The 21,765-nt window shown below is 39.6% G+C and overlaps 2 protein-coding genes across 5 annotated transcripts in view; both read right to left on the reverse strand.

Moving 5' to 3' along the window:
• ASPM (assembly factor for spindle microtubules) overlaps nt 1–1,759 on the reverse strand; it is a 30,035-nt gene extending 28,276 nt beyond the window's left edge. The window contains exon 1 of the mRNA XM_042873725.1: nt 1,457–1,759. Within this exon, the coding sequence (XP_042729659.1) occupies nt 1,457–1,759 (303 nt within the window). The remainder of the gene's footprint in view (nt 1–1,456) is intronic.
• A 1,191-nt stretch (nt 1,760–2,950) lies between these two features.
• ZBTB41 (zinc finger and BTB domain containing 41) lies at nt 2,951–20,670 on the reverse strand. 4 transcript variants are annotated; one of them, XR_006179446.1, is made up of 12 exons: nt 20,599–20,670; nt 18,723–19,958; nt 17,229–17,436; nt 16,440–16,509; nt 14,119–14,266; nt 13,343–13,472; nt 11,404–11,499; nt 10,737–10,843; nt 9,207–9,312; nt 8,017–8,105; nt 6,569–7,339; nt 2,951–6,374 (listed from the first exon to the last, which is right to left on the reverse strand). XR_006179446.1 is itself a non-coding variant. In XM_042874020.1 (11 exons), the coding sequence occupies exons 2-11, from the start codon at nt 19,840–19,842 to the stop codon at nt 6,696–6,698; spliced, it is 2,718 nt and encodes a 905-aa protein (XP_042729954.1). In that variant the 5' UTR covers nt 19,843–19,958; nt 20,599–20,670; the 3' UTR covers nt 2,951–6,695. The 4 variants fall into 4 exon arrangements, 2 of the variants coding, with proteins under 2 accessions (XP_042729954.1, XP_042729955.1); XR_006179445.1 differs by having other exon boundaries at nt 2,951–5,438; nt 6,296–7,339; XM_042874020.1 differs by having other exon boundaries at nt 2,951–7,339.
• Between the last annotated feature and the right edge of the window lie 1,095 nt (nt 20,671–21,765).

Consider the following 21,765-nt stretch of genomic DNA (forward strand, 5'->3'; position numbering starts at 1 on the left):
TAATGATGGGGCCAGGGCAATCTCAGGTTTATACAAACTGGGCGAAGAAGCCCTTGAGAGCAGCCCTACAGAGAAGGACTTGGGGGTCCTGATAGACGAGAAGCTGGACATGAGCCAGCAGTGTGCACGTGCAGACTGTAAGGCCTACTCTGTTCTGGGCTGCATTAAAAGAGGGGTGGCCAGCAGGGAAAGGGAGATGATTGTCTTTCTCTGCTTGGGGAGAGAGGCCGCATCTGCAGTACTGCATCCAGGCCGGGAGCCTCCAGTACAAGAAAGATGCAGAGCTCTTGGAATGGGTCCAGAAAAGGACCACTAAGATGATCAGAGGGCTGGAGCACCTCTCCTATGAAGAAAGGTTGAGGGAACTGGGCACATCTGGCTTAGAGAAGGCTCCAGGACGACCTCATTGCAGCCTTCCAATACTTAAAGGGAATATATAAACAGGAGAGGGAACGGATGTTTAAGAGGGTGGATAGTGATAGGACAAGGGGAATGATTTTAAATGGAGACAGAGGATGTTTAGGTTAGGGATTAGGAGAAGTTTTTCACTCAGAGGGTGGTGACGCACTGGAACAGGTTGCCCAAGGAGGTTGTGGATGCCCCATCCCTGGAAGCATTCAAGGCCAGGCTGGATGTGGTTCTGAGCAGCCTGATGTGGTTGTTGGCACCCCTGCACGTAGCAGGGGGTTGAAACTTGATTATCGTTATGGTCCTTTTCAACCCAGGCCATTCTATGATTCTATGAATAGTTAATACTTACTAATTTCAACAGGATCTTTTAAATACTTCACAGCAAGATTTCAGTCTGCTTTTGTAAGCTTCTTGTTGCAGGTGATCTTCAGAGAGCTACCTCCTTCCCTCACAAAGAGCGAGTGGGCAAGTACTGGAACAGACTCACCAGGGAGGTGGTGGAGTCACCATCCCTGGAGGCGTTCAAGAAACTTTTAGATGTGTACTAAAGGACATGGTTTAGTGAGGAAACATTGGTGATAGGTGGACATTTGGATGTGATGACGTTAGGGGTCTTTTCTGTCTTAAAAGCCACATTCTCCGAAATCAGCTATCTGTGCATCTTGCAGACAGACAGAATACAGAATACATCCTACATTTTGACATAGAATTACAGTGAGGCCCTGGCACAGGCTGCCCAGGGAAGCAATGGAAACCCCATCCCTGGAGCTGTTCAAGGTTGGATGGGGCCCTCGGCAGCCCGAGGGCTGGCAACCCTGCAGACGGCAAGCAGATCGGAGCTCGATACTCTTTAAGACCCCTTCCAATCGAACCCATTCTATGACGAGTGGGAAAAGAAGCTCTTCCCTGGGCAGCACGAGTCCACGACTCGCAGGAGCACCTCACGCCGATCGGAGGCTCCCGTGAAGAGAAGCCCGGCCCCCTCCGCCTGCAGCCGCCCGAGAGCACGGCTCGGAACCCCCGCGTGCCCCCCGCAGCCCCGTACCTCCACAGAGAAGCGGCGGCGCTCAAGGCTGAAGCCCGTGGCGGAGGCCGGGAAGCGATCGACGAGCACTTCGACGCGCTCCGCATTGGGGTTGTCGATCCCCAGGAGCCGAGTACGCGAGGAGCCGACGCGCAGACTGCCGAAACTGAGGTACGGCGGCCGCGAGAAGTGGCTGAGGACCAGCACGGCGGGCTCCTCGTCCGAGTCATCCTCGGGCCGCGGTACGGCCCAGCGCCGCCTCCGGGGGTTCCCGGCGGGGCTCAGCTGCCAAGCCGCCGCTTCGGGGAACGAGCGCGCGGCCATGCCCTGCGCGGGTCACGCAGCGGGACCGGGCTGCGGCTCCCCTCACAGCCGGGGACGGGACGCCGCGCTGCGTCACCACCCCAACCGCCGCACCTCCGCCCGCCGGTTCAAATCCGGCGCGTCAGCCAATCGCCGCCCTTCCCGCCGCTCCGCCAATGAGCGCCGGGCGTTTTATTTAAACGGCCGAGAGCGCCGGTCAGCGCGGCGAGAGGGAGGCTCCTCAGGGCGCCGCCTCGTGGGGGCAGGGCAGACCCAGCGCCGGGGGTTAATTAAAAATGGGACAGTAACAGAAATAAATCGACAAAACATTACATTAAAGTACCCCCCCGCTTTCTCCATACGAACAAACAGAAGCTTTTTTTTTTTTTTAAATAAATTTAATTTACAAAATATTTTAAAATAAAAAGTAACACACACAAGAGTGACAAAAACGTTGCCTCATCTCTGTTTATCTTCCAGGAGTTGTAAAAGTAAAAAGACACGCAGAGCGTTGTTTCCATACTGTGTTCCTACGCTGCTCAAAGTGAAAAGGCAGAAAGCAAAACAGAGCAAGCACCACTGCAAGAAGCCCTGTGAAGCGAGCAATGTTAAGACAAAAGAACTTTACTTTTCCATAACAAACAAAATTACACGTTGGACTGAGTACCCCTACATTTACAGTACACTTTCTAACTTTTCCTTACAGCAAAGAATTTCTCCTAAAAAGACAACTTTAAAGACTTCCACCTAAATTACCAACCTATACAGACCACATTTAAAACACAGTATTTCATATACCAGTGACAAAATATTGAGCTTCTTTCACCTTATCGTTTCATATAAAGGGACCAACATTTAAATATGAGCAAAATGGTACCGGGGGATTAAAAAAAAAAAAAAAAAAAAAAAGAAAAGTCATTTAATGCTTCAAATCCCTTTATACCAAACCATTTCTTACAAACTATGCAGAGGATCGCTATGGGCTTAACACAGTGACTGCCCTGCACTATGTTCTGCAAGTTTCTTCTTTGATGCATATGATGAAACAACCGAATCATAGTGAGATGATAAAGTCCAAAAAAAAAAAAAAAAAAAAAAAAGGACAATGCACTAATATGCTATGATAAATGCACTACGTGTGGAGTGCAATCTAGTATGTGTGTATGCTCAACATAGGAAAAAAAAAACATAACATTTTTTGCAGTTGTTTGCAAAAAAAAAAAAAAAAAAAAAATCGCCACCATTAACCTTCTCAAAATTCAGTCATTTTGCTTTGTGCGAGTTCCTACACTGATATAACTATTACCATTTTTAATTGAACTGAAGAGTCATTCCTCAGCGTTCCAAATACTCTTTCATATTTATTACTATGAAAATAAGTTTAGCTCTTTAATGACGGCAAGTCCATCTTTTGCAGTAGTGTTTTGGCCTGACCCATCTTGAAAAATAGCTACCCAAATAACAATGCGGACTGAAGTAGCACTAAATATTTTAAGGAAACCAGAACCTTACAGAAGATGTATCATCACCATTACAATTACTGATGCTCAAAAAAACAAAAACAAGCCATGACAACGATACCTCTGTAGGAAAAGTGTCAGTGCTCAAGCAGTAATTTCAATATAAATAAATAAAACTGAATAGACAAATCACTTTAAGGAAAGGACAGCAATCCAGTCAACAGCTAAAAATTACTAAATTTGTCTAGCAAAATGCACATAATTCAGTGTTTACAGAATGAGTGCAGTTAAGTTCTCAGAACTACGTACGAGTTTGGAGCACCGCTGTGGAGTCCAATCCCTCTCCCCAAAGGTCAGCACGTGGAAAAGACCAACATCTTTCAATGTGCCACTCATCATTCTTTAGACATTTTGAGAGACCTGCTTCCTTCTTTGGCAATTAACAGTCAACTGAATCAATTACTGTCAGATACAACACAGCTTGTATTGTAAAAATGCTCTCCGGGTTAATAGGATATGACTACTGTTAAGAGTACACACACGTATTAAAATGGAGGTACTAGATACCTAAGGAGTTTTGACCCACACAGATGTGAGGTTCAGAGCTCTGTCCTTCAACTCCAGAACAAAAGGAACCATCTGCCATTAGAGATCAGCTACTTCCATCCACCACATGAAGTACCAGTCCATGATAATTTACACAGCTTATACATGAATAGATGTAAAGCCGTAAGAGTTGCAGCTAATGATATTAAAAATAAAAACAATGTAATATTTCCTATTTTTATTCACTGTCAACTGGCAACAATCAGCCTGACCAGCAGGTTAAAACATTAACTAGTCTGATTATCTGCAAACAAAAGAATGTCAAAGAACTAGTATATTGTGTTGTTTTTTCTTTTCCAGGAATGACCAGTATTTCTGGCCATCCAAACAGTGAAGACAGAGCTCGTTTTTTCCTGAAAAGTAAGTCATTTTTATAATCTGTTCCTTGTTGGGCATCCAAAAACATGAAGCCCTTCAGAAGATATTGACCTTAACTCCTTCTGAATAATCAACTAATTACAGAAAAAAGCCATTATCAGAATATACATAAAAGGCACAATCACCAAAAAACAAAACAAAACAAATTAAAAGGACATTATCAAGTAGACGTGCTCTAAATTCTCTTTTAGTATTTTACTAGAACGCCCTGCAAAAGAACTGGACTTTGAAAGGAAACAAATAAGTTACCAACCAATTTTAAGTCATTGTTTTATCGAAATCCTACAATACCTACTTCTATAGTAGGCCAGAAGAGACAAGAAATAATAAACAGGCTTCTAACTATGAGAACTGCACTGACCCCACTGATGTCAGTTTACTTTTAATCATACAATTACAAATGATGGAACTCATGTTGCACAACACATGGTAATATGACATATACATGTAAACTTGAAAACTACAGATAAAACAGTAGTTTCCAAGTCATGGAGTGTAAAGATGAAAAATGATTTGTTTAGGAGAGGAGATAAAGGTGGAGTTAGAAAGCAGGAAGTATAGTACTTGATAGTGTCCTTTCAGAAAGTGGCATTCAAAGGCCTCATTATTGCTGTATATTTGCCAGTATTCCGATTCTTACCAGATATATTTACAGCACGTCAGTCTGAACATTCCCAGAGCACAGCTCCACATTTTACTTCAGAGATACAAACATAGAACAGTTAAACATACATAGTCCTGTTTCAAAAACTGAACTTTTTAAAGTTTAGGACTTTCATTGTGCTTCTTTGGCTAAGTCCTATTTAAGTATCGGTAACACTTAAAATACTATAACTCTGCCACTACTGAACAGCTAACAGAAATCTTTGGTGTGTTAAGAATCTGATAGGGCACAAGCTTCAAAGTATGAACATTCAGGCAGCTCTGGCCCCTCTCCTGCAAACTGCTCAACACTGAAGTAAATGGGAACTAAAATAATCTCACACCAAAGTATTTAAATAGGACTTGAAAGGTTCAGTGTTTACAGTTTACAGAAAAGGGATGATAGAAGAGCTTTTCAACACAGACTGGTTGTGTTCAGGTCACTGGAAAAATCCAACAGTTACAATAATTCATATAGATCCAGTTACCCACTTTAAAGATACTTTAATATAATAATTTAATAATAGCAGATTACTGGGGAGGCTGGGGAAAAATTTACCTTAGACTGTAATTCTTGTGAGCAATAATGAAGGTTATAAAATGATATCCAATATCTTCTTTGGCATAATTTTCACAATACAAACAAAGAAGAAAGACTTAAATTAGGCTTAAAATAGAAAGCTTAATGATCTTAAATTACACTAGATTAAATTATACTAGATTTCATGGTAAATTACACTAGACTTTATAGTTAAAAATAGGTTATTTTTTTTTAACCTTACTTCTAGTAAAGAAAAAGCTAAAAATAACTGAAGAAATAGCATACTCTCTAGAGCTTAATTTTGCTTTATAAACAACACAAGACAGTGGAAAAAAATCACTAGCAACTCACAAAAGATTTATGATTGGTGATTATCTCTTTTTTAAAGAAAACAATTGAGTGCTGTACTGGAAATAACTGTCTTTAAACTTCATCACAGATAATTTGAAAATGAATATGGGGGATCCTGGTACAACTGATGCTCTAACAAGGATAAGTCATGCCAGTTCTTTATGACTGTCTATTGGCTACATGACATTTCTTTCAAACTTAAGAGTGTGGGACACACTTTAGAAAACAAACATGACTGAAAAAGAAAAATGTATACTAAAATTGCATAGGGCTAACGGCAGAAAATTAGACAAAAGTATTGTCTAAATCTTCATACATAAGTCAATATTAAGACCAAGGAACAAGTAACAGACCAAATGTAGGTAGCCTAATTATACTTCTGGCGTTCTTTACAGTTCCATGTTTTGTGTTCTTGAAATATCTAAATCACTTTCCAGAATTATCTAGCTCCCTCCATTAACTTAAAGGCTGCAGTCTTTAGAAATTTAAAAACTCTCCAAAGATGCCTGAGGATTCAATTATAATTTACACGTGAAACATAATTTGAAGTTTGTGTTTTGTATTACTGCCTACGCTTACCATTTCTAATGAATTTGATACAATCCTTTTTCTTCCAGTATGCTTTCTATTACACTTATAACTTTAACTCAGTGAGATGCTGAAAGGCAAAAAAAAAAATTAAATTAATAGGCAGGTACATAATTACATTTTCTCAGCAACTATCCTTAAAAGATATTTCAGAGCATAATTTTTAAAAGACCATCTATAATATTTTATAAACTCTTAAAATCACAAGAAACACTCTCTGTATACATCAGTGTGCCTAAATGTTCAAATATCATGTAAACAAACCTGTTTTTCCAAAAACTATGCAGAAGACTCACAAGTCCAAATAAAATACAAAATATAAATCTTAATTGCCATATCAGCCTCCTGTTGGCTAATGGCTTAGTAAATTAGGTGGAATGTTATGCTCTGATCACGAATGTTCATTGTTTGAAATGTTCTGTACAGTAGGAGCTGTATCCAGCCCCAGTAAAGTTCCAAGATATGACTGGTCTCTAGGATCCAACATTTGCTCAGGTCTCACAGGATGAACAATATTTGCAGGCTGTGGAGTAAGAGTATATTTCTCTAAAAATGACAGATCTGTCGCACGCTGATAATCTGCCTGCTCATGCTGTGGAGGAAGAATGCCATGTGACTGAGTAGTATGCTGTACTAGATCAGCTTGAGGATCAGGCATCTGAACCGGTACCAGAGTCACAGGCACACATACTTCTGTAGATACATTCTGTAACAAAGTTTTGGCTTCCGATTGATATGTTTTGGACTGTTCCACATACTGTTTAGCCTCAGTTTGATAAACTTTGTCATCGGAAGTGTACTGTACTGGTAAAGAGACTAGTTTTTCTTCTGAAGAAGATGTCAGTGCCTCTTCTGCTGCCTTTGTTCCGTGAACGTGGTCAATATGGTATTTCAGCTTGTCTTTTCGCTTAAATGTTGCATTGCAGTGCTGGCAATTAAATGGTCGAGCATCTGAATGAATAACCATGTGCTTTGTTAACGTCTTCTTAATTCTAAAAGATTGATTACAGATTTGACATTTGTATGGTTTCTCACCTACGAAGAAGCAAAGAAAAGATGTAAAGATAATTGACTGAATAATTCCACCTTATACATAAATAGATGAGCTGTACGTAGCATAGAAACCCAGCATAAAATGAGCGTGCTGAAAACAAAGAGCATATTTCAACAACAATTCCGATATCAAGGGAGCCCTTGAAAGTTTGGAAGTTATACTGACAAACCCTTCTCCCAATATTTGGGATTTCTGTCATAAAAACAATCAGAATATAAAGCAAACTACAAAAGAAAAAATAGAACAAACCAAAAAAACCTGTCTTTCAACAGTTATAGCACCACTATTAAATAAGCTTAGTTTATACTTCACATTTTGAAAGGACGATGACTTTCTCTGAAGACATAAACCCTACCACAAATGGATTTCAGATCCTTGTTCAGATTACCAGTAGGAACACAGTATTCTCTGTACCCCTAAACTGATCAGGCAGTCTGGGTGTGGAGACATACCACAAACCTGTGCTGACAATTCTCAACATATCAAGTTACACGTATTCACAAGGCAGTACTCAGAAAGAGCCAACACATATGATGAGGAGTGAGTGCGGCAGCATTCTGCTACTCTTACTCTGAATGCTTAACAATTGTAGTAAGTTAAAGCAATACCATTAATTTTGAAGTACAAAAATAAGTTCCCATGCATTTTTGTTTTTTACCTGAATGTGTCCTAAAATGCATTTCCAAACTTGATTTTCCTTTAAAAACTTTCTTACAGACTTCACATTGGTGAAACGTTGCTTTATATCTTTAAAGAAAAATATATGTTTCATGTTAGATAGCTTTACTGTTAGTAGTTCTGGAAAAAACTATGTGCACAGTCCTTTGTGAAGTCTTTAACTGCAAAACAGATGGAAATCCAAGTTTCCAAACTTCCTTACATTCATATTATATTATATTCATATTTTTCATCATCTGAGTGACAGTAAAGCCAATTAGCTCTCCCAGACTAAAACTCATATTCTCTCCTGGGATTGACAACTAACATTCAAGGAGCAAAGACTACTAAAACTTTTTTTCCTTTTCCCAAATACGTCCTTCAATACCATTTTTGACTAACACCCACTCGAGGCTTTCACTCTGGTACGATTATGCCATAAATTAATTATTAGGAATGATTCAGCCTACAGGCTACCAAGAAAAACAAAAAAAGACCAAAAAACTCCTCACAAAAAAAGCATAGAATGATAGGACAATTTACTGTGCTTCCAACATAGACATAAAGGCTTCCACACACTGCTGAGTACAAGCAGTTGAAATACATGATTTGAAAAACAAATAACTTCAGTTTACTTGGACATCTCTGAAAAGCTCATTTTTGGAACTCAATAATAATTTAAAAACCCTGCTGCATTTTAAATGTATAGAAATATGTAGATTTTCTAAGTATTTACCTCCTTTCAGAATCAACAGTCTACTTCCAGCTTCTTAGATAGGTCAGAGTGGAAGTTATTACAGTGCTTAAATGATGTCTAATAATTCACTCTTAATTAGTATGTAATGATAGTGAGAAATATTACAACAAACCATTCATTTAGAATTTAGAACAACACCGAAACAACAATTATCTGATACACTTCTATGGAATTATAATTTGATTTTTTAAATTTTTTAAATTTTTTTTTTTTTTTTAACACTTCATTACACTACAAAGAAAAGGACTCACTTCAATTGCAAAGGCAATTTTCTGACATCCATTTCAAACTATAATGGTATCTTTACCAAGGACAAAGGTAATGGCCATAACAGACACATAGATAACTACAGTTCTGCACAAACATGCAAGTCTTAACAAAACCAGTTATGTTACAGAAGCGTTTATGCAGTTATTAGAATTGCCAACACTTACTTCTGCCAAACTTTTTCTCCTAGATGAACGCTTTTATAATGAACAGTGAGGTGATCTCTACGGCCAAAACATTTCCCACATTCTTCACACTGGTGTGCTTTTTCACCTTTAAAGGCAAAATTCAATACATTTTGGTTAAACCTTCTGGAACTTACTAACTGTCCAAGAGTTATAGTTGTAACAAATAGAGTAGATCCACATCAAACTCTTCCATACCTTCCTTGATTTTTATACCAAAGGATTATCTGTTATCAAAGAACAGAGTTCAAAAAGTAGGATATTTCTATCAGAGCAAAGATTTTTACCATTTCTTGTTCGTGAGTATAACTGACCGTATCCTCGTTCCTACATACAAATTCATTTTCATGAGTTAAGGGACACTTCACCTCACTGTACAAGAGGTACGAACGAATGACTAGGAATCTACTCTCTTCTTTACAATTCAAAATGTAGTATATTCAATAACTCAGAAGCTACAAAAGCTTATTTAATCATATTTTCAGCCGCTAATTTTCAGAACTTAGAATTGCTTCACAGCATTTATCTTATTATCCTGATTTACATAGTTACCTTTTTCTTTTATTCTGCTGCTTAAAAGAATCTTGATTCTTTTTAGTCATCTTGAGATCTTCCAAATAGTGGCAGAATGTTTCTTCTCATGTAAGTAGGAGGAGTGTGGACAGTCAAAGAATGTAACTTTCTAGAGGGGGAAAAAGCAAATAGAGTAGAAAAGAGGATTTTTTTTTTGTACTTGAGTTTTCAAAAAGATTTCTTTATTTTATAGCAAACATGATTTTGAACACTAAAAAAGAAGCCGTCCTTCAAAGAAAAGGCTCAGGAAGCTTGGACTCTGATCACTTTCAAAATTTCATGCTGCCTATGAATTATTTTGCCTAGTAGAAGGCCATGTTCCCTTTGGACTCCATTTTAAGAAAGTGCCTAGTGAATTTTTGTTCTACCTATACATCCTGTAACATTTCCTGACTTAATACATTTGGGAGATGTTTTTATTTTTATTTTTATTTCTATTTCTTCCTTCAGATAATCTCTTTCTGGCTGTTCTCAGGGTTGACAACCACCACTTTCCTTTCTTCCTCCTTCTCCACAACAGAGAACTTTAGAAACACCTCTTGGATGCTTTTACATTAAAGTGATCAGCGTGCAAACTATGATAGAGACTGTGACAGCTTCTTTGTTGTGGTATTAAAGTTTCACAAAATTGCTATTAAAAAAAAGAAATCTGAACTCATTAAAAAAAAAATCCTCCTTTTTCACTTTTGCTTTTTTTATTATTATTATAGTTTAAAGCAATTCGGTGTTACATGTTTTTGACTGTCCCTTGGCTTTCTAGGTTAACATGGAGGAAACATTTAGCATTTAAACTTGGAGAACACGTAAGGTTAACCCTACTGAAGCAGACCTTAAAAGCACTTGGTCAAAACCACCACGTAGATTTACACTGAAGAGAATCTGTAATACATTCAGTTGAAAGTAGCTGTTTCTGAGACTATCTTCAAAGCACATGCCTACCTGAGTGTATTTTTTTGTGTTTTGTCAGATGGTCATGCCGAATAAATGTTTTTCCACATTCTTCACATTCATACCTCTTGTCATCGTGATGGACTCTTAGGTGAAGTCTGTATTACAACGGAGACAAATTTACTTTCACGTCGCTGCTCAAAATTAGGAAATTTATAGTCATACGGCCACCAAACACAACTTTGTTCATATAATCTGTCCTGCTACTTCAATGCAGAATTATCAGAAAATTCATTTTTTAAAGCTTCTCGCAAATACCAGGAAATAACATTTAGTTGCAATATTCTTAATGACTCTGAAAAAGCAACAGAGGACAGAGCTCAACTCTCACATTCAAAATTAATTAACACAACATTTCAGTCCTCCACTTAATTTCTCTCTGATTAACAAAGATTCAAGTGTTTTCACAAATGCACAATACTCAACTTTAATGCAAAATTCGTATGAGATTCTGTGCTGAAACCACTCAGATGTTTTGTATTTTAAAAAATGAATGATTTCTCACATATTATTAATGCACACTCAAAATTTAAGCACGATTAAAGCATGTACTAATGCTCTTAGAATACATCAAAACACGGTATAAATTATTATGCTGACAAAGTGAATAAATCACCAGATTAGACACTTCAGCAATGTATCTGATAAAAATCTGTACCTGTAAGAGCTTCCATGACGAAAACTCTGCCCACAAATACTGCAAAGATGAGGCTTCTCTCCACTGTGAATTCTCAGATGCTCTTTCAAAGTTGTTCTGTTTTAAAAAGGCAGTGGAATTCAATTTTAAGCAATGTCACTGCCACTTCGAAGTAAAATAGGTCTTCATTTTCTCAGTTTAGTTCGGATAGATCAAAACATACCCAAATAACTGTCTCAATTTATGCAAATACACACACGCATACATCCAAAGATAGTATCCCAGACCTCTACAGTTTGCTGAAGCAGCTGAGTTTGGACACAATATCACCACAGAAACAAAACATCATCCCAGCGTACGCTTGGGCGACATACTTTGAAAAAAACATCAATTTTGACAGTATCTTCTAAGTAATATGTCACTACGTATCTCTAAGCTTTATTATCAAAATGGAAGGACATCCAGATCATGGAAATCTATTAACTTAATTCCTCACAGAGCTTGTTTAACATACAGAGTTACTTTGTGTATATAGGTAAGTACATATGTTTGCAGGTTTATTTTACTATTGCCTTTGCAAAGAGCAAAGAACTACAAGTGCATGCCGGTAGCAATCCTTCTTCAGCAAAGGAATTGAAAAATAAAATTCAGTATACAGAACTGGTATGTGTATGAATTAAACAAAAAAGAAAATTCTTCAATCTATTACAGTTCCTATTAAAAATGTTATTAGTCTAGGATATTCTACATTTTACACAAAAAAAGTTATTTCTAATTAAAGCAGTAATGTTTCAATATTCAACTGCATTGCATAACTTAAATGAAACTTGAAATGTATAAATATATATTGACTTTCTTTTTAAAAAAAAAAAAAAAAAAAAAATTTTTCAGTTCAAATTGAACTTCACAGAATTGTAAGACTGTCTTTCACAGTTTGTTCACTGTTTCATTATTGCATTAGAATGTTTTAACATATGTATACCCTACTGATTAAAGTACTAGATAACACACACCATCACAAAAATCTGTTAGGGACAAACATTCTTCTTGTTAATTATTCCAGACAACTTTATCAGACATTAAGAAAATAAATCAAGAAAACAGGCTCCAGCATAGATAAACTTCAATCTTTTCAACAGATATACTCTATGGACAACTCACTGGAATCTTATTCACTGACATGAAGCTTGCTTTTTTCAAATGAAAATTATTTTCATTTGACTGGTTTCAGAACCCAAATAAGTCACTATTTGGAAACGTTTGAAGATGACATCCTTTCATAGAAAACTGCACTGATTAATACCTGCACTGAAGCAATGATAATGACTAATGAAAACTTACATTTTTAAATTCATATACCTGGAAGAGAAATGCGTGTTTAATTTCGATGGTTTCCAAGTGGAAACAAGGCACTGAGGGACTGCACTGCATTTAAGTTTATGGCATTTGCTACTACATGCTACTTACACATGTGAACAAAAATAGAATTTATTAGTCAACATTTGGGACTTCAGTGTTGCCAAACAGCCAAACTAACATTCTTCTCCATTGAGAGAAACAGTAGCAAAGGTTTTGCAGTTTATTATTCCATCTTCCTTGAAACTCTTTGCAGAAGTCCAATTCCTTCTCAGCCACTCTCACCAGTGCTCATTGCCTTCCTGTCCTCATCACTGCATTTACCAAGAGATCTATGGCAGAAAACTCTTCCCAAACAAATGCAAGATGTTCTGGCAAATACAGGATCCCTAACTGAAGTGGGTGAGAGGTAAAACATCTTTAATAAAATTCTGCTTCATAACTACATTACGCACAGTTATCACTGGTCATCAGTAAATCGTGTTACCTGTGCCTCTTACACTGAGTTTTGACCTACTAGCCCTCTGACATGGTTTCCTTTACATTAAAAAGTCAAAGCTAGAACTTATGCTGTGTATTTCTGTAATGTCATGCACTTCCTTACCGTTCCCTAACAGATTTCCCACAGATGAAACATGTCCATTTTCTCTTTCCTCCGTGAGTACATTCTATGTGGCGTTTCAGATTTCCTGTATCATTAAACTGTCGCCCACAAATGTCACAGGGAAAAGGCCCTAATGGTAAACAGACACACACAGTATTGTTATCTGTCAGTTAAACCAAACAAGATACACACATTAGTGACTCGTAAAAACCCTGATCAATTTACAAATCAAAGAAAAAAAATATTTAATAAATTGATTGATGTTTAGTACAGTCGGTGCAGTTTAATTAAACTTCCTTGAATTACCCCTTTATTCCTAATACCAGTTATTTTGAAAGTATCATGACTGTAAAGCAAAAATTAGAATGATTAGTCAAAATATTCAAGCTCGCTTTAACTGCTCCAAAACCCAAATTCCCATTGCTATCACCATGTATTCCCTAGTTCCTAGCTGGTGTAAATATCTGGTAGTAAGAAGAAGGTCTCTGGAAAACTTCAGGGAGAATCTCACTCAGCAGCCGAGAACCAATATAAACAAAACGCTCTTAAAACACAGAAGAAAACTTAATCCTCCCCCCCAGTAGAAATGATGTAGATACAATACAACATCTCAAAAAGACAGCTGAACGGAAAGTTAAAAAAATAAAATCCAAAAGAGAAGGAATTGGAAAAGAAAGGGGTGGATGAATTAGAAACCAAACTGATCAGGACATACAGTGGTGGAGGAAGTTTTACTTTAAATCTATTGTTTACATGTCAGAAGGAGGTTTCTATACCGAGATGGAATTTTTCTTGATGTTTCAGTCTTGCAAATCGGGATTTAAAGTGCTCTTCGCAGTAGGTACACTTAAATGGTTTATCCTGAGAGTGAAGGATCATATGCTCTTCTAAATGAGGTCTGCGAGTGAAGGACTTCTTACAAATCTAAAACGATAATATATTTTATCAAAAATTCTTCCACTATCATCAGGATTTTTCCTTATTTATCAACTTTTAACAGCTTACTCCACATGCTCTCTGCAGAGAAAAACCTGAGTCTACATAAATCCTAATATATTACGCTATGCAAATTAGGACATAGGTCAAATGAAATCAAACTAACATATTGGCATCCTGTAAACAGCCATACACTCCACCCTCCCCTCTTTCTACCAACTCTAATGTTTAGCACTCTTTTTCCTGAAAAGAAATCAACTCTACTAAAAATATATATATATATTTTATATATATATATATATATATATATATACACACAAATATACACAAAACAAACAGTTTTGGTTTGTTTTCAGACAATAAAACACACACCTATGTGGGACAGTGATAAAAGCTTCTTCTGCAGCATACGCCACTGTAGAACTAGTGTCATACCTGTTCCCTATTTTGACTGGGAAATTGTCTGATAGCATGTTTTTAAAGAGAGAACACAAATCCCAACAGAAAAATATAACCTCAAAATATGCATTAGAGACACAGAATATCTGCAACTTTAAAATAATCAAAGCCTAAAGGAGTAAGAATTATTAGCTGTTATTAAAGTAAGACTCACAGAATCATAGAATAGAATTATAGAATGGTTTGGGTTCTAAGAGATCCCGAGGATCATTAAGTTTCAATCCCCTGCCGCAGGCAGGTCCAACAATGTCCAGATCTGGTGCAAGACCAGGCTGCCCTGGGCCCCATCCAACCTGGCCTTGAACACCTTCAGGGATGGGACATCCACAGCCTCTCTGGGCAGCCTGTTCCAGCACCTCACCACTCCCGCAGTAAAGAACTTCCCCAACATCTAATCTGAACCTTCCCTCCCTGAGCTTGAAACCATTCCCCCTTATCCTATCACTGACTACCCTAGTAAAAAGTTTATTTCCCTCCTTTCTATGATCCCCTTGTAAATACTAGAAGGCAGCAGTGAGATCTCCTCACAGCATTCTCTTCTCCAGGCTGAACAAACCCAGCTCCCTCAGCCTGTCATTTGCAGAAGTGCTCCAGCCCTCTGATCATCTCCGTGGCCCTCCACTGGACACTCTCCAATAGCGCCACATCTTTCCTGCACTGGGGGCCTCAGACCTTGACACAGTACTCCAGATGGGGGCTCACGAGGGCAGAGCAGAGATAGGCAGTCATCTCCCTGTACCCAGTTGTACGATTAATTCCTGCTCTTAAAACGTTTCTTATTTAGGAGCAAATGGAATCTGTAATATGTTCATACAACATAACTTCGTCTGGAAGAGCACACCCTCAGGCAGCCATGCAATACCTCCAACCATGCTGCAGTTACTAGCAGAATGAACACTACTGATCCTTACAGCTAACATCTCCCAACCTTCTCCTGTATGTTTATAAGCCAAAGTTCATAAACAAAGCAAGACTAGTAATTATATCGTGTTACAGCACCTAGTATTAGACATATAGATGCTTACAGCAGCTAGCTAAACAAAAACAACTGTCCTGACCAAAAATGTACGCACAATGATTACCTTAAAAACAGAAAACCACATTTAAAACCTTAAAATGTTATCTGCAGCAGATAGAAAATGCATGGAAATTCTGCACTTTTCTTTTTACAGTAGATATAAATTCACATACACACACTTTTGCAGAAAATGATGGAAAGTATCCTATGATTTTAAATCTAGAAACAGATTTCACACAAATTTACAATTGTCTTGACATGCATGTGCAGCTAAATGAAAAAACATCTCATACTTAACGTACACCTTCAAAGCATTCCTAAAACATATACTTTAAGGTCAGTGCTTGAAGTGTGTAATTAACAGAAGAACAAATACTCCATTGTTTAAGTATTCATAACTCTCAAGTTTAATCATCCGCAAATTGATGTACTTCAATAAAAGTAATAGCTAATCACATGAAAAAACAGGCCCTTCAAACTATTTTAGAATTCAGCTTGGTGCTCTATTTAGACAGAAACTGAACACAAAGAACGAAATTCAGCCTCTAAATCCACATATAAAGAAGTAGTTTATACTTATAAAGCTTGCTGAAATTTCAGAGAAACATGTACCTTATTTTCACTTCAGCATTCAGGTTACAAAACAGCTTAGTACCTACAGGAAAAAACTGCAGTACTACTTACATCGCATTTCCAACCTTCACTCTTAGTCTTTTTAATAGAAAGAAATTCTTGCACATTCTCTGGATGAAACCTAGGGAAAGGACAGCAGCAGAAAGCATTCTTAACTTTATAAGATGAAGATCACCCAAGTACTAAGTATCTATTTCTAAACTCCGTATGCCATAAAAGTTGGCCAAACAGCAGAACAGGACAATCGTAATTAAGCAGCTCTAAAAGCACAAGTATCTTGAAAACAGTGTTGACTGTAGACTCCTTTAGAATCTCATAGGACAATTGGTGATACAAAGGACATCTAAACTAGAACACTTTGTGGATATTTACAAAGAAAGAGAAAAAAGTGATACATAAATATGAACACCTTTAATTAGACTTGTCATAAACAATTTATTAATCTAAAAGAATTTGGGGAGAAACTGTTTATCCATTATCACCAACAGTATAGTATTAACATATAAAATCAATGGCCTTTCATCCTTCCTTCAAATTAAAAAAAAAAACAAAAACAAACAGATAATTAATTATGAAGACTTGTGTTCTGACTGACTCTAATAGCTAATCTGAGCATTGTAATACTTACCTAAAAATCTACGGTACTGTAATAGTTACAGAACTGCTGTGGAACTGCTATTTAATCAGTTCTCATGCAGTCGACATGGCAAATTAGTTTGACATTGCTAATCCCTAGGGCCTTTGAAAAGATGCTTAGAATCAATTATATAAATAAAGCAAAAAAATGCTGTTTGCACAAACAATTCCTCAGAAACATGTGCCAAATTAGCTCATACTTGCCTCTTCACGTGTTTTGCTAACGTCTTCTTGCTTGCATGCAGCTTATTGCAGTAGGGACACTTGTGTTCCTTTTTATGAAAGTCTGTATCACTAGAGTGTTTCTTTCTGTGCACCGTCAGGTTGGACTTCGTTGAATAGCGCTGATGACATATATCACACTCAAAAGGCTTCTCACCTGTGTGTACACGAGTATGGCTCTCATATTTACCTACATAACAACAGAAAAAAATATATATTTATTAGCATAAATATAAGAGGTATCATGTACAGTACAAAAGCTTGGGGGTTGATTCTAAATTCTAGAATAATTCAGTCAAGGTCTAGGTACCTCCCACACACATCTACAGATTTCTATTGGTTTACACCACTGAAAGCTGCACGATGATCACTTATGGATTTCATGCAAGGTTCCTCCATACACTTCCATCACAGCTATTTGTAAAACTAAGAGTAAAAATACAATTGCTCTGTATTACTGTTAAACACGTGCAAGAATTTTGAATCCCACCAGTTCAACCCTAATGCCTACTCTACTCCCCAAGCACCAGACATATGGAGTACTTTCATTACACTGACTGTGAAGTGCCTTTTCAGAACAAGAAACACCTTACCAGCAAACTGGTATTTTTAAAAAAGATATTTTCAAATAATAAAACCTATGGAAATACAAGCTTACAAAGAAATACTGTATATATCCCTTGAGTTAATGTTATTTCTCATGCTTTTTTTTTTTTTTGTGAGCAGAAAACCTAGAATTTTTAGTCACAAAAGGGCAGAAAGAGCCTCCAATGCACGAAAGTTCAAAACACACAACACTATATCTTCACAAGCCATTTATTTCTGCACAATAGCTTCTCAATATTTAAAGAAAACGTGTCATCTCAAGAAATTTTCCTGATTTCCTTTAATTTTAAGACATGGCATTTGAAGTACAGGTTAAGTCTTGCCGTTCCAATACTGAACAGCTATTATTTTGTAACTTCGGATTTGGGAAATTAATTTCACCTCAGTTGCCCTCTATAAAATGTGGATAACACTAAAGACACAACTGTTTATAAACTCAACTAACCAAAGTACTTTCAAAATGACAAGTTGCACAGAAGAGTCAAAATAATTCACAAGTATGTTTTTTATGCTATAGTCAATTTAAAAGCAAACAAACAGATCAGGACAACAAATCAGTTCTAAGAGTTGTATCGAACAACTTTTAGAACAAGAGCAAGCTAAACACACTGCTCTAAGTAGGAACTAACACACACCACAAACCTCCCGTTGTATAAGCTTTCAAAATGATGAAAGAAACAACGCGGCTATTATAAGAAAAAAAGTCCCGCTGCTAGGAGGAATGCTCCTTTTCCCACTTACCGTGATCCAAAGGGTGTCACCCAAAACTTCTGATCTTCACCCCGTGAAACAGCTCTGTTTATCCCCTGTACAATTAGCATTCCCACACGGAATAATGGAAAGAGAGCTACCCAACTTGCTTGTTCTTACCTATTCGATCAAACTTTTTGTCACACTTGGGACACTGCAGCAGTTTTTTGTTACTGCTCTGAATGATGACCGGAGCTAAGCCTTCAGGAATACTTCCCACGGAATCAGCTACCTCGGAACCCTCCTCAGTATCATGTTCTTTTTCACTTTGCTCTTCAGTGTCTGAATCTTCACCTGACATTTCTTCCTCCTGTCCTTCTTCATCAGCATTGCATTCACTTCCACTGTCTTCAAATTCACTTCTATCAGATGTTTCCTTGTCAGAACTGACTTTTTCCAAATTGCTGTCAGATGCATCATCACTTTCACTATCGCTATCGTCAAATTTAACCGGACACTTACGGTTTCTCATGGACCGTCGAGTGGAAAAGCCTGCTTTCTCAACCATTTTTAGCCCATGTTTTCTCTCCAGTGAAAGGGATCTGTGGGCTTTAGCCAAATGATTTTCTAAAGACTTCTTGTAACAGAAACTTCGACCACAGAAAGTGCACTGATGACTATTCAACAGTTTACCAGTCAGCTCGGTTAGCGTTTCTACAGGTGTAGGTGTGTCAGTTACCACATCGGACTGTATGCTAGAAACACTCTCGTTATTCAGCAACTTCACTGCATCTATAATATCTAAAAATTTTGCCGCTTCCAGCACCAGCGGAATTTCATTTTTATATACAAAGAACTCAGAGGTGTACAGAAACTCCAACAAATGCTGAAAGACAGAATGAGTTACGTGATCTAACGTGACGACATCAGTGCTTGGATTTTTGCTTAAGCAGGCGTGAAAATAACTACTCCCAACAGCCACTACAACTTTGTGAGCACTAAATTCTTTTCCTTCTACAATTATGAGCAAATCACAAAATGACGGACGCTTCTGTCTATCGTCATTTAGGTACTTGAGCAGGTTTTTGTTGTACTGTAAGGAGCTTAGGAGCTTCCTTTGTTCTGACGAGGGTGAAAGTTCTGGGGCAGATTCAAGCTGATCTGCAGGAGCTATTTCTGCAGACTTGGAGACAATTTCCTGGGCACAGTCTACTACAAGAATCTGATCCGAAGCAACTTTCTCATGGCCGAGGCGAACCTTTTCGTTTACATTTGCAGCGAGCCGTCTCCTTTTCTTCATTGCAGAAGCACAACTTTAAAACCAGGAGCTTCATAGGTGACTGACAAAGAATTCCCCTGGAGACTTGCTTCCACGCCAGACCTCCTCGAGAAAATTCCTAACAGCAATTTCATAATCTGCAAAAGAATTACATCAACAACATTCGGCACTCAGCTATAACTCCCTTTAGGTTCAGGCCCTCCACACCGCACTCAGCTCTAAATGCACTTGAAGCACTTTCGGAGCCTGGACGGCCCCGTCCCACTGCAGGCCGCCACATCGCACGGCTCCGAGCGAGCGCGCTGCTGCCGCCTATTATTAGAAGCGGGAGGCGACGCGGCCAGCTCGCAGCCTCGCAGACACTTATAACCCGTGAAATACTGCGCGACGGCAGCGCGCTATTCTTACCGCACCAAGTGCGCTATTATTATTACAGCCCCGCACGGAGTGCAGCCTCCAACACCGTCCCGCCGGGCGCGGCCCCGTCCCCGCGCCTGTCACCGCCAACGCCAGGCCGCTCCCCGCCTCGCCCGGCCCCACCCGGCCCGCCGCCTTTGTTCCCCTCTGGCAAACCCGCCGCGAAGCCCCGGTTCGGGCCGAGGTTCCTCGCCCGAAGGACGGCGACGGGGCCCTAAGGCACCGCGCCCGGGAGCAAAGAGGGCGCTTCGGGCCCGCCCCCCTCACCGGCTCTCCCAGCCCGCCGAGAGCGGCACAAAATGGCCGCGCCCTCCCTCGCCCTCCGGCGCGCCCCCTCCGCGCCGCCGCGGCCCCACGCACCAGCGCGACGCCGGGCGCTCCGTGGACGCGCTCGGCCGCTCAACGCCGCTGCTCCCGCACCGCACCGCCCCGCGACCGCTTCCGCCGCTTCCGGGTCCCGGCCCAGCGCGCAGCCGCGCTCACCGCGCCAGCGGGCGGGAGGCAGCGACGCTGCCGCTATCGAGCGTGCGCCGATGCCATCTATCGCGCGGCGCCCCCTGCCGGCCGGGCTGCGGTGCGCGCTGCTGGCGGCGCTGGGTTGGTGGGCTGCTGTGGGCGCGGTGACATCTCAAACAGCTGCTCCGACAGCGGGGAGCCCCAGCGTTCAAATACCGTGAAAAAGCGAGTGGCGTTCTGCTTCAACAGCTGCCCCGCGCGCGTGACTTGAAACTTCCACACTACAAATAGCGTTTTCTCTGTAACATCACTTGGCGGCTACAGCGTCTCCTACGCGTTCCTAAGCACTCCTTCACGGCTCTCCTGGGCTAGAAGCGGCGGGCAGCGGCTGGCTGCAGCTTGTGGGAGCGGCGCCGCTATCACGAGCTACCACGAAGGAGACGGGGGCGCGGGATCCGAACCTGGGGCCCAGCAGCTGTCCCGCTCCGCAGCAGCTGTTCATCAGCCGTGGGTGGCACCCAGGAGCTGTGCGTGACCTTCCTATACTGCTTTCTTTCTTCCAATAAAAATACCGGACATTCTCAAAGTATTCGTCACCTCGTGGCTGTTGTGCTGTGCTCGCAACCCTCCCGCTTTGTAATTGAAGTCTAGAATTATCCAACACTCAAATTCGTTTCTCACTGTAATTGCACAGTAAAGTCAGTTTTTTAATTATTTCATCTGTCAGTTCTTTCAAAGGCTGCTTCTGAAGTGAATAAAAATAGGCATCGTTAAGTTGTAAGAGCAGCCAATAGCAGTACGTTTCCTTGAGGAGTAACCAGGCCGGAGACTTGTGCAGAGCAGGTCTGAGCTGTGCTTGCTTGTCCATGCCTGTGGTAGTGGGATTCCGGTGTTTTTCAGTCTTTACTGAATTATCAAAGACCAGAATTTTCCATTCCTGTTGCCTGGCGTGGAAATATTCATGCGGATAGTCAACATCCTTATTTCTATGTAAGATTTTATATTTCTGTGTATACCTGAGAGATGTTTCAATGGCAAAAAGTCAGATTGTTACTGGAGGTCATTTACAGT

This window comes from Lagopus leucura, unplaced genomic scaffold (assembly GCF_019238085.1).
Source record: "Lagopus leucura isolate 7727_CA_CO unplaced genomic scaffold, USGS_WTPT01 Super-Scaffold_100009, whole genome shotgun sequence".
In the NCBI taxonomy this organism is placed as follows: domain Eukaryota; kingdom Metazoa; phylum Chordata; class Aves; order Galliformes; family Phasianidae; genus Lagopus; species Lagopus leucura.